The sequence below is a fragment of the Eutrigla gurnardus genome, assembly GCF_963514095.1.
Source record: "Eutrigla gurnardus genome assembly, chromosome: 11".
NCBI lineage: Eukaryota > Metazoa > Chordata > Actinopteri > Perciformes > Triglidae > Eutrigla > Eutrigla gurnardus.
The window spans coordinates 5,103,130-5,117,104 of NC_139925.1; the positions used below are offsets into that span (position 1 = coordinate 5,103,130).

A 13,975-nucleotide genomic window follows, 5' to 3' on the forward strand; every position below is an offset into this window, starting at 1 on the left:
TGGCTTTTATTTCTTCATCCTTGAAGACATAAAAATGCGTCTTGGATCGCCCACACACTGACCCCCTGCCAGGCGGAGGATATATTCAAAGTTTTCCTCGTGGTTGGTTTTTGAAGAACCTCAAGAGAGTTTCCCTTGAGAGACTCCTATTGAGAAATATTAATCCCCGCGCAACACGTGTACGTTAATGACGAGCGTTTTAATCAGAAATCCACTTTTCCTGCCGCTTTCAGCAGCAGCTCTGCTGTGGACGAGGACGTGAAAGATTACAAAGCAATATTTAAAACTGGGTTTTTTTTTTCTTTCCCTGAGAGGCAAAAAGAAAAGATTGAGAGGAACGTTTGGTAACGAGGGGGTTTGAACAGTCGTGATTAAAAAATTCCTTTTAAACAGAAAGAAAGGAATATGTGTCTCTGTTGTGAGTGCGCTGCATTGACAGATTATCAGCAAGGGCTGAACCCGAAGTCCGTCGAGCGTTGAAAGCGTCTGATGAAATGTGATGAATTTTAAAACAAAACCCTCCAATCCGCCCACGGACAGAAGAAGAAACAATATAATGTTGCACACTGTAAAGTCATAATGACTCACGAGGAGCTTGAAACACAAACCGCGTGAAATGCTACACGGTGGAAAAAACAAAATCCCCAAAAGTGGGCAAAAGCAGCTTGAAGGCAAGTCGTGAACACAACATGGAGGAAACCAGTATCATTATTTACGCATCCGACTTTTACTCCCCAACATTATCATTCATTTGGAGTCGTAATTCTGTCCCCCTGATGAATGGAAGTCCAATATTCTCTCATTTTTATGTCGTTTTTTGGTCTCTACAAGCCCTGAGGGAAATTTTCTAGCTCTTAAAAGCTTCAATATGTCCAGAAGTTAGTCTTTTAACTGTGTTTATTTGCAGTTTGCTGTGCTGAGCTGAAGGCTACAGTGGGCAGTGATGACAGCTTTGTCATTGAAGACAGCCGCCTGTTTACACAAAATAACTTTATTTGTTCACATAAAAATGTGACTCAAAGCCGCTTTAAAGAGTTGGAGGAGCGCTGACTTTTATTTCGGCTCTTACAGAAACCAAACGAGAGCAAAAGTGGAAAGAACGGACGAAGCAGTGTGTTTATCCGCTCAAACGAAAGCTGCGATTTTGTTGCTAGTTAGCATGTCGTGCTAACTAGCTGAATATCTGAGCAATAGGCCAAGTTAGCATATCGTTAGCCATCGACTACAGTAGTTTATGGGAGTTTAGGCTAACATTAGCACCTTTGTCCTGGTTGTTAATGGATTTAGAGACATTTAGCATCTCGAGTTAACGTTAGCTGAGCTAGCATTACGTTTTCCAAACGCTTTTGGTTAGCTAAAACATACGCTACTGTTTGAAAATATAAATTACGGAGAACAGGGTTATTTTGAACGAAACAATAATGTTCTTATGGGATTTGTCAGGTTTGGCAAGGAGGGAGGACTCAGATGCAGGGCAGCGGCAGTAAAAAAGGCTTTTATTTCTAATATAAAAAGGAACAAACAAAAGACCGCTCCACAGGGAGGAAAAACAGGCTATGAAAAATAATGCACATGGAAAAACAGGAACGCAAAAATACAAACTTGGCTTGGTAAGGCTGTGGCTCTTGACGTGACAAAGAACGAACTGGCACAAGACAAGGGGAGACGCAGACTTAAATACACAGAGGGATAACGAGCAACAGGTGACAACAATCAGGGATCAGGGATGACATCAGACCAGGGAACACATGAGGAAGGGCAAGTGACCTGAAACGAGAAGGGAGTTATTTTCAAAATAAAACAGGAAATGACAAGACAAAACCCCAAGACAAGACATTACCACACCGGCGTGACAGGATTAGGATGTAGCAATACAAGAACAATGGTATTACTTCGTCTGGCAAGGATGCTAACTTTTTGCCTCAGATATGTAGCTGCATTTAATGTATTCCAGATTTAATACAAGTTAACTGGAAACATGTCAGAAAGCATTTTAAAAAACAATTTATGGAGCTAACGTTAGCCTAGCTAGCTAGCTGCTGAGGAAGTCTGCCAACAAGCTGTCATTTCAGTTGACAACATTTGCTTTTTTACATAAGTAGTACTGCATTTGTATTATTTATCATCATTTACCGCCATAAACCACATCCTTCTTCTTATATTGTAAAACGTATGTATGGTTGTTAAGATAAAGAAAGAGTTGCTGCTAGCCAATCAGAGTACGGCTTGTCATGCTTCCACCATCGTAATTTAGTCTTCCGCACCAACGTTTTATTCGGCGGTTTATTTCCCCATTAAAATCTGGGTCACCAAGATACAACACATTCCACCCTTTAATTCTGTATTAATACTAATTTCTAATTTAGTTATGCATCAATTATTTCATCATTTGTGAATCCCCCTTTTATTTGATTCTATTTATTGATGAGTTCATTCACTTAATTGCTTTCTTATCACCTCCAAGCCTCTCTACCGAGTGCCTCAGTTAGATACAGCGCTTCATCTTTATTTGCGTCGGCCCTCTGGGACTCTTGCTAAAGTGGAGCGATAAACATGTTTATGATGCATATACCTCCTATATGGTGTTATGTATGTAATGCACTCCTGGCTGTGCAAGCACATTTAATCGCTATCACTGCCATTTTCATCACACGCTTTATAATAACCACATTATCGAATCAAACTGCATCTCACAGAGATGCACCTATGTGCCACTGTGTGTTCCAGCATTGATTTATTTTTTTTTCCCTGAATGCTGATCTTGCGGAGAGCAAATACACAATAAATACCCAGAGACTTACCGCTGCCTTAAAAAATAAAAGCAGTTTTGCTTCTGCAGCGGAGAGAACTTACGCGTGAACCCATGAAGATCTGTTTGGGATTGCTTGAAAAGCACAAAACATCATCCGGGCACGTATTCTCAAATCCATAATGGGAAAATATATGAGAAAATTATGCGAGGAAATGTTTTTCAACGCAACAACAAGAGTTTCCTTCAACAGAGAGGATAATGTGTGAGCAAATCTGGACACAGCAGGATGTGTCTTCTGTGTCCAGGTGCTTCGCCTTCAGCAGCAAACATAAATCAAACATTCATATGCAAGCACGGCGCCCGTTGTTAGTATTCCTCTCCCCGGTTGGCTGGCCCATTTCTCTGGTGAATATCAAAAAGGACGTATTGACTCTGCTCGGCTGCGATCCGACGTTTAATCAGGGCTGTGGTTTCACGCGTGGCGACGGGGAGAAACAGGAAACGGGTCCTGCAGGAAAAGGCTGCAGTCTATTTTGGGTTTTTTTTTTTGTTTAACCCAATTACATTGTCAGTGTGTGTGTGTGTGTGTGTGTGTGTGTGTGTGTGTGTGTGTGTGTGTGTGTGTGTGTGTGTGTGTGTGTGCTGAATGAGCCAACAGCAGTCAGGTGCCTTCTTTTGAAAAGTGGGACAACAAGCCGTATAGACGGAGAAACACGAGGCAGCCACAACAATAGTGGAGCTGATTAAACGTTGAGGCGGGAGAAAATGAGCGCCAGCTCCGGATTCAGGTACAATAACGGCTGGCGTCTCCGGCGTGACCTCCCTCGTGACCTTGGCGGGCCGTGTCACCGCTTCCACCTGCCAAACACAATCCGGCAGCATAATAGACGAGTCACCGGCTCTCAGACGCCTTCATCTCTTTCAGAAAAATGCATTTTGAGAGATTATCTTTCAGCGCCTCCCTCCCCCGCTGGTCGCTGTGACAATAAGTAGCATAAACCCGACAAATAAACCCAAAGACACGGCCTCGCCACCCGAGGCCCCCGAAATTGGTCCAAGAGCTTCAATTTGGAGAGTTTCTCTTGCGAGTTAATGAGGTAATCACTGGTGAGGGAGGATGTGAGAACCTGGATGCTTGTGGGAGACGCGGCTTTGAAAGGAGATGCTCTGTTTAACCGCACCGATGCCCCCCCCCCCCCCCCTTCACCATCCGCCCTCCAGCCATCCACCTGAGAAAGCACTTCAGGAGCTACTGAAGTGGGCCGGATGACAGTTTCTCTCTTTTTTTTTGTCACTTCCACTGTGTGGTTGTATCATCTCCAGCAGCCCCATGCTGCTCTCAGATCAGCAGATATGAATCATAGCAACACGACATTCCTCCACTCACTTAGACATTATGTTCCTTTAATATCGCCATCCTCCTTCATTTAATACCAGGGAGGGGACGCCATGATGTTTTACATCATCGTCACACACAAACAGCCACTGATAGATGGATGGATGGACAGATGGATAGAATAGAATAGAATAGAATAGAATAGAAATGAGATGTTCATTGATTTCTCCTTGGTTGTAGGAAAACCTGTCGATGCCACAGACTCGGTGTCACCGCTGAGCCTCCTGGGAATTCATTATCAGTCCAGGTATTAGTAGTGACGCAGCGTGCAAAAGGTGTGGGGGTGATGGGGGGTGATGGGGGGAGGGACTCGTTAGGAACTTTATCTGCCATGTTTTACCCTTCAGCAGACATCACACTTAATTAGGTCTCCACGGATGAGAATAGGCATCTGGACGGTTTGTGATCATGAACTGGACTTTTGTTCCACGCACACACACACACACACACACACACACACACACACACACACACGCACACACACACACACACACACACGCACACGCGCGCACACACACACACACACACACACACACACACACACACACACACACGCACGCACACACTCATTCTAATGTCACACTAATGGCATGGAGATGTATGTGTTACTGGGAGGCTGTTGGAGCTATCACTCCATCTAGTGGCTGGTTTTAAACCCACGTGAGGGGGAGGGGGGGCTGGGGGGTCTCTGCATTGCACACACACTGCACCAGCACCGTGACTGTCGTTGCCCTCTGTGAGCTTCGTCCCCCCCCCCCACCGGCACGTCTCTATTTAACCGCGGAGATCCATCCGTCACCGGGTCGATTCCCTCCTCCACGTCTTAATATTCATTTATGCATCGATTTGACCAAAAAGACGTCATCGATCCCTTCTGTATACAGTTTATACGCTCTCAAACGGCACGGCCGGCCACAACATGTGGAAATCAATGGAGCATTGAGGAGCTCAGTCGGCTGGTGGTTCATCCGCGATCCGACTGTTGATTCATCCGCAATCCGATCAGAGGTAGAGAAAGTAAAACACACAGTGGATCCCTGTATTTATTAAATAAAAAGGTGTGTTTTGGATCTTATTTTGGGAAGAAAATACATATGCAATCACAAAAAGTGTCCATTTTGGTTTAAAAATGTTTTTACTTGGAATACTTCTCAAAATTGACCCAATACTTCTAAAAATGGTCTAATTTCCTAAAAGCAGATACTCCTAGAATGTGGTTTTGACTGTTTTTGTGGAAAGAAGAAACGTTGAACATCATTACATCAACCATTTGATTTATTCACATTTCAACCATTTCAAGCAAATTGCAGGAATAACAACAGTGAACATTCAGACACATGCAGTACCATGATATTAAAAAAATACATCAAAAGTGGAATGGGTATTTAAGCTTCACAGTGCAGTAAAATAAAAATATAAAAGAAACATTTTAAGACTATGAAGTAAAAGTGATGTTCAAAATAAATATAATCAACACTTGGAATGTATTTCCATGTACCGCTGAGGTAGGTGTTCAAAGTAACAATCATCGTATCGCTAGTTTTATTCTTTACACTGAGAAGAAGAAGTCTTCCCTACGTGTTCTTAAGGCACTTAAAACTAAATATTTACAAATGGCTCATTGTCATAAGGAATGATTTATGTGTTAAAGCTTTGAAATCAGCACGCCTTCTCATTTATAACATTCTGGTGGCAGCGACGTTGATAAAGTGCTCAATCGTAAACTGTGGTCACTCAGCATTAAAGCAATATTCCTTCATTTCAGCGTGACTTGTCGGACATCTTTTTTTTTTTTTACGTACCTTTTTATTAAAATATAAGACATCAGCAAAATGTAAAACGCAGTGGAAAGCAGTGTCGAGACTCGAAGACAAAGCTGTCGTCTGGAAGAGCACGTCGTCTACTTAATAAGTCATTCGGAGGAAACGGCGAAATGGAAAATCGCCTTGACAATATGTCATACAAGTAAGTCACAGACTTATTTCAGTACAGGTTTTCCTCAGCAAGTCCACCTGGAAGGAGACCAGAAAACAACAGTTAAATGTAACTTCTGTCACCTGATGACATCACAAGAGAAGCATGACATCCATGTGTGATGTAATAGATGTTACCTTGCTGAGGGCCACTCTGCATGTAGCGGTTGAGTTGATGCAACTCAGTGTTGTGCTCACGGCGTCCCAGCTGCACCCCGAAGGGATCCGTGACGGCGAACTGCTCCACGGCGTTGGGGGGCGGCGAGACCCCGAGAGGCTTCCTCGGGACCATGTCCAGGTCCTTCAGGATGCTGTCGAACACGCCGTCGTCCAGGACCAGCTCGCCCCTGAGAGGGAGGGCCGAGGGGGGAGGAGGGTGACGGGGCCAGTCGTCGGTGGCCCCGGTTTGAAGCGGGTGGTTGCCGTGGTGATGATACGTGGCGAAGCTGCTGGCCAGCGAGGAGATCTGCTGAGCCAGAATACTGATCTCTGCCCGCTCCCTCTCGCTGTAGGCGGAGTACGACTCCCCCGTGGACGTGGGAGACTGACCCGGGGTCAGCAGGCTGGAATGTGTGGGAACGTGATGCATCTGGCCAAGGCTGCCCCCTTGTGGACGCTCGAGGAAGCCGAAGTCGTCTTGATGCAGAGCACAGTCCACATGGCCGTCGCACACGTCAGACACAGACAGGGAGTCCGGGACTAATCGAGCGTCAGCCGTGCATGCTGGGAAATCATAGGCCGGAGAGGAGGAGGAGAGCGGGGAGCGAGAGCTGAAGGCTGCCTGCTCAAAGGCGTGTTCGGCGGCGACGGCGGCGGTGTCGAGGAAGGCGCCGGAAGGTGAGTGGTGACAGGTGAGCCCTGCCTCTGGGTAGCAGTAATAGGAGGGGGAGCACTCAGGGGAGGACAGCAGCCGATCGCTGTATCCGTGCACGTCCATCAGGAGGTCACGGCTCAGCTCCTCCTGCTGCAGAGGGGAGCTGGAGGAGGCCGGGCTGTAGGGAGGGGTGAAGAGAGCCGGGCTGCCACTTGAGGGAGCAGGCGAGCCGTCGCCCTGGGAAGACGAGCTCGACGCGTAGTCTCGCTCGGACTCCTTTCTAGCTTTAGCGCCCGGCTCCTCGCTCTGGCTGTCGGACGTCCTCTGTCTTTTGAAGCATCGAGCGTTGCTGCTGCTCTGCTGAGACGACGACGAACTGAAGGCGTCGCTGCTGATCGTCTTCTGCAGAAATCTGGCTTCTGTTTCACTACAAGACATGATAACAACCATTTATTTCAGCTGGATTAACAAGACACATCAGCTGGTTTACTACCCTAAAATAGACTATTTTGTTGTGATGTAATTAGAGTAAACGGATACAAATGTTGCCAAAGTATCAACACAATGACGAAAATGTGTAAAAAGTCAGAAGTCATGGTATTTTAAGTATGTTTGCAAGACTATAAGCAAATCACTTAAAATGCTTGTTTTCTGAATGGAGTTCTGATAGGTCGGAGGTCGGCTATGCTAACAACGTAGCTGCTCCATCATCGTTTGGTGTGAACACACGTTGAGTTCAGGTCTGCTGGAGAGGAGAAGCTCCTCATACCTGATGATGAAGTTAGTGCAGCTCACACTCGGGCACTCGGAGTCCTTGTTAGCCCGAACGTAGACCCAGGTCCAGGACAGATCCTTGCACTGGAGTCTGAGCACCATCTCCACCTGGAAGCCCTCGTCTGCCCCCACTGGACGGGACAGAGAAGGAACATTCGTGGTTAATATCACACGATGAAAGCAGCACACAAAGAAATCTTTTACTTTAGTTTATACTGCGATGGATTTTACAACGTACTTAAACTGCGATGAGAATCTGCACTCAGAGAAAGATCTTCAGGGTGGACCAGACCGTACCACGACCGACCGGTCATTTCTTCTGCCGAGTATCCCAAATAATACAAAACACTGGAAAGAAAGACGTGAAAAATGTTCGTCAGTGACCAGCGGGAAAACATTTTAGGTTATATCTGCGTTGATGGTCTTTTTCTGGTGTAAAACTTATATTTCAAAAACACTGAAAACGCTCTGAACTCCAGCCCCTCCCTTCCAAAAAGCCCAGTGTGCCTCACTAGCTGTGTTTATGGGCGGACAAATTAGCGGCTTTATGCAAATGTCTTAATTGGTGATAGCACTTTACGGAAGAAAAAGCCTGATTTCAATTGAAGTGTTTCAAGCTGTTCAGTTTTGAGGTTTTTAGGCTTTGACAGGAGACTTTTTACACGCACAAAAATATATATATATAAATATATATATATTTACACTAAAGGAAAGGGGAAAAGCAGAAAAGCCTCCTCTTTAAAGGTGAACTTACTTGTCTGACAGCCGAGTGAAGGTCATGTCGAGTCCGTGGACGCTGTCGAAGCTCTGACAGAGGTGGGAGTCGGAGCTCGGCAGCCGGTCCACCGTGGGGGTGCAAAGGGCCACGAACAGAGTCTGGTTGGAGGAGGAGGAGGAGGAGGGCCAAGACTGAGGAGGCGACTGGAAGCTCCCTCTCACCAGCATGGAGCAGCCGCCGCGTTGCAGCCTGAAGGCCTTGGAGGTTTGCATGCAGCAGGTAAAGCTCCTCTCTGGAGATGAGAACGCATCCGTTTAGTCTTTCACAAACTTTCCTGCACAGAAACATGCAGACGTTCTAAAGCATCGAAGTCTTTATCTTACCTGCCGATGAGTTGTTTTCCTGGTCCAGGTTTGATTTAACAACATCCACGTCGCAGCGTTCCACCATGTCGTACAAAGTGTCTCCTTGAAGCACATCTATCTGGAGACATGAGGTTTATTTTAACCATTAGGTACACACGATGTGACGTAAAGGCAACGGGGAAGATTGAGAGTTGACTCACCATGGAGAGGCCGAGATACTCGGACACATTCTCAGACACGTAGACCAGCCGGCCCTGTGCCGAGACCACCAGGACGAAGCCGTGCAGCGATTGAAGGAAGGCCTCGTATGGGAGCGGGAGGTGTGATGTCACGCCAGCCGGGAGTCCTGAGGGAGGGCGGGAGTGAGTTGGTTACACGCTACCCATCTCTGAGGTTTGGTAAATCTTTGATAGAGTCTCCTTGTGGTCCTCGAGTCAAACTGAAGTGAAGACTCACCCTGGAAGAGCACCGACTTCCTGATGTAGGCGCAGATGGCGGCCATGGAGTGCAGGTAGGAGAGGCGCTCCTGGTCCTCCTGGCCGACGGGCAGCAGAGCCCGCATGTTCCTGATCTCGTGGTTGATGTGGTCCCGGCGGGCTTTGGACGCCCCTTTGGTGGATCTGTGAGAAACCATTGCGACCGTGAGTGCTGGGAGTAAACTCAACTTGTTGTTTTTGTCGACTACATTTGTTTTGTTTTTTTTATAATATCTGTCTGTGGAAATAAAAAGGAGTAATTGGTCAAGCCCACTATAAAGCCTGGCGTCTCGTCCTCAAGGGTTCCTATGGAAACAGCTGATATGAGAGGCTGCCGTGTCTGCGGCAGACACCAGGGCTCTCACTAGACCTGGTCTGTGTGATCAGTATCTGGATCTGGGTCCATCCACAGAGAGCCTGGGGGTTTTTATAGCTGCCAGGGCTTCAGCGTGGGCGTCACACACACATACACACACACACACACACACACACACACACACACACACACACACACACACACACACACACAAAGGAGGAGAGGCTTCTGCTGCTCCCTTCATCGCCTTATAAAGCGAGTGTCCTCGGAGCGAGGCGCCCCACGTCACCGGGACACAATAAGTGCCTCAAAAGGAGAAATATCCTCATATCCAATCAGCAATTATGATCCATTCAAATGTACATAATTGGGAGCATATGTTTCAGGGATGCTGAATGTGGTGATATTACATCACAATTAAATTCTAAATTCCCGATATGCTTCAAGGTGATTTATGAAAGAGTGATGCTCTTGCACCAGAAGCATCCAGATAGAGACTAATCTGAGCCAGCTGGATATTTTACATTTTTAATGCAGTAACATCATCATTGCTGCTGGATTAATTAATATGCGACATGTAGTGCCATGCTATAACCCGAGTCCGCCACTAGAGGGCGCGGAGCAGGAGGGCGGCACTGACCTGAAGCGTCTGCAGAAGGAGCTGCGGGGATCCTCGGCCGCGTCGTCCTGCTGCTGCTGCTGCTGATGATGATGATGATGATGGGACGCGCACGGAGCGCTCACGTGACATCTGCAGGAGTTGCACCAAATAGTCATTCTGACGCAGATGGAGTTCCTATAGAAGGTAACACATTTAGTCAGAAGGGCTGCAAAAATAAAAATATAAAAGTTTCCCTTGAGAACACTTTGAGTGTGTTGACCTCCAGACTAGAGCTAAACCAGCTATGAAGAGGAACCTTCTAGTACCTCTGCAGGATCTGGTCTGGATGGTGTCGGGCGTGTGTCCCTCCTTTTATAACCCCCCCCCCCCCAAAACAACAACCCGACACCTCTCATCCAACTCGGTGGGGAAAAGTGGGATAGTGTTTGTGGTTGTGACGCGATGACGGAGGATCGAGGCGGGTTATATTTAGTGAGGTGAGTCCTATAAATAACCCGGATGATAGTGCGTAGATCACCTCAACCGTCTGCAGGTGTGAACAAATTAATTCATGTTTGACGGTTGGAGTTTTTTTAAATGTATTGTGTAATATCAGGTTCATTATTATTAATGAGCGTTCTGATTAAAACGTTTGTGGCGGAGGGACTATTTGTACGGCGGAGGAATCGGTTAATCCCGCGTTTTAAATGGGACATTTGCAGAAAAAAACAGCCAAATTATACTTTATACTTATTACTTTATAATTTGAGTACATGTTTGGCCTTTGAAGTGATACTTTTTGCTATTTAAGTACTTTTCAGAGAGTATACTTTTTCACTTTTACTTAAAGTAAAGAAGTTGAATCAGTATTTCCACTTTAGGATTAGAAAGTACACACATTGTTACTCCGTTACAAGTGAAAGTTCTTCACACAGTAAAAGTACCGCCAGTTAAATTGTACTTACAGTGAAAGTACTCATAAAAATGTCCCCTGGGATTAAAGATATTTTATAGGTTATTATAATAAGTCACATTATTATTATTATAACACGGATGATGGGAGGATTTTTTATTTTAATAGTTGAAAAGTTGCTGATAGATTGATGGACACTGATTGATTTTGTAAATTCAGCTAGATACATTTACTTCACCGGTTCCAAACTGGGGGTCGGGCCCCTCTGAAGGGTCACAAGAGAAATCTCAGGGGTCCTGAGACGATTAAGAGGAAAGAAGAAAAGACGTCAGAGAAGTTCTGATTCTCTCATTTCTTTTTATCTTTTTGTGTGAAATATGAGCTCATTAACGTTTGTATGAATATAATACCAACTCATAGACATCTGATTGTCAAGGCCATACAAATTAACTCATCCTCGTTTGATTCTTTTATTCTCAAATAAGTCATAAAAGGATCTGATATCTTCTTTTCCTGCTTTCACTGTGAAACCACCTGTTTCCTGAACTCTTCAAGCAGCCTGAACACAACAGTTAAATGATTAATAAGAACAATATCAAAAACAGCGTCATTTTCATTCAAATCACAGCAAGAACAACCAGCTTGATGCATCATCGTTTGATTTCTAGACAGACTTCTGAGGCGGTTTGTGTTCGTGTGCGTCAGTCGCTCCATTAAACCCCGTTGGAAGGGGAATTAAGCTACAGGTCTGCAGGCGTGACGCACCGAGAGGCTCCTTCTCTAACACCAAATGTGTTTCATCGGCAGCTGAACAGATTAGGGGAGGAAGCACGAAACACGAGCAAGCCAACCCTGAAACCGTGCGTCGCACAAACCGTCCTGCAGGAGTTACTTTCTCCTTCAAAACGACAAATTGGGATCCGTTGCATCACTTTTGCACAACTTTAAACCCCACAGTCTCCTCTTCTCCCTCCAAATCCCCAATTAAGTGATCGCAGCAACGCTGAGAGCAAAGAACTAGAACTTGAGTGAGTAGAATTGCACAGGATTTGGGGGGGATGGACGGACAAGACAAAACAAATCACTCCGAACAAATCCTCAGTCTGATTCTCAAGGGCCGCTGGGATCGTCTGAGTCCTGAGGGGAAATCAGAGCGCCGTTCGGCCGGCCCCTTCCCTCGCATTAGCGCCTGCGTCGCTGTCCGAAGGCGAAGGCTCCGGGGCCAGACAGAGGGACCCCCCGTTTCCTGTGTGTGTGTGTGTGGCGGGGGGGGGCCCAGGCGGGACAGGGTGTCTCTGCTGCCTCGCTTTAAGCTGACCCTCCGTCTGTGGCCTGCACTTAACACGGCAGATAACGCCGGCTTTATAGCACGCGGCTGGTGACAGACGGGAACAAACTGCCAGAACGCTACTGGGGTTCACGTGAGACACTTTCTAATGATGGGGACCCCCCCCTCCCTCCCTGAAAAAACAGCCGCACATGCCCCATTAGGTAGTCTAGCTGGGGAGGGTGGCACCACGGCTGCAGAGTACCCACTGAAGGAGACGATGAGGGCTATCAGACAGGCCGGCTGGGGCAGATTCAGCTCTCTGGAGGAAGCAGAAAACCGGGTTCAAAGAGCTGGCGACTATTAAGCGGAGGCCGAAATGCAGAGATAAAGAGGTGGAAATCAGGACGGATCTGGCCCTGCTGTATAAAACCATCGCTGAGGTCTTCCACTGAGAAGAAACAGGCAGTGTGTCATGATTTTAGTGGGACTTCCACAAGTTAACTGTCCGATTTTGCAGCCTGGCTGGAAAATAAGAATCTAAATGGGGGGAAATAAATATTGCATTGCGTTTAAGCCATCCCAACCTTGACTGAGACACATCAAAGTAATCATCAGTTCAATCAGCAAACCCACACAGCTTTAAGTCCTGATAAGAAACGTGCAATTTAAACAAAAATAAAAATACAAGCAAACGTTCCAACAAATTGTCTCAGATTTATTATTGATACAGTAATAAAGTATATTGCACAGGAAGTCCTGACCAACTTCGACAGTCCCCGCTGAAAAAAATGTGTCGATATAAAATGAAATAAAAACAATAAGCATAGGGAGCCTGCACACGGTTGTAAAATGAATCCAAATACTTTGTTCTGCTTTATTTTTCTCCAAGCATTATTTGTTGTGTATGAATTATTAAAAACAAAAAAAAAAGGTAGAATACACTTGTTGGCATGAAATCAGTTTGGTCACGTACTTCTGCCTCGGTTAATAATCTCATTATGATCGTGCGATTTAATGATGCACTTTTCCTGACAGAAGCAGTTCTTTTTTTGGGGGGAGGGTGGCAAATGTTGGATCAACTGTTTTGGTAAAAACCTCCATTAAGTCAAAACGAGAAGTAACAAGTGGAGTTTTTGCATCACTGCCATTTAAAACGTAATGCCAGTTTGTTTTCGGCTCCATCACCGACGCTCCGTACCGGAGCCGAGCGATGACCGTCGCTGAGGAAATCTGTTGTGCAGCTGCTTTATTTCTGACCATAGTGTCTCGCCTACGTCGTCCTTTTACGTAACATTTTACCACACGTCGTATTCCTGATAAGTTCTCGACTGAAAACACCCGTCACCCACAATCTTCACGCAACGAGGACCAAAATCCTGAACTAACCACACGTTAGAATAAAAAAAGGAAAATAAACACATTTTTTTGTCGACACACAAATTGATTTGTTCACCAGTATTTGTTGTTTTATGTGAACATGTGATTTTCACTGCACAGCTGTTAGATTATCAGGTGTGATGCGTCCGTGTGTCCAGAGCATGAGACGGAGTCACGTTGGCACCGCCGGTCTATAAACAAACAGGACTTGGTTTGGGCAGGAAACGTCT

At 45.8% G+C, this 13,975-nt stretch overlaps 1 protein-coding gene across 1 annotated transcript; it reads right to left on the reverse strand.

The window, feature by feature from the left end:
• Positions 1-5,443: 5,443 nt before the first annotated feature.
• Positions 5,444-10,507, reverse strand: npas4l (neuronal PAS domain protein 4 like). Its single transcript, XM_084021395.1, has 9 exons — positions 10,225-10,507; positions 9,249-9,412; positions 8,993-9,138; positions 8,811-8,910; positions 8,464-8,719; positions 7,948-8,057; positions 7,705-7,840; positions 6,260-7,362; positions 5,444-6,160 (listed from the first exon to the last, which is right to left on the reverse strand). Exons 1-9 carry the CDS (start codon positions 10,359-10,361, stop codon positions 6,132-6,134), a joined length of 2,181 nt encoding a protein of 726 aa, XP_083877521.1. The 5' UTR covers positions 10,362-10,507; the 3' UTR covers positions 5,444-6,131.
• Between the last annotated feature and the right edge of the window lie 3,468 nt (positions 10,508-13,975).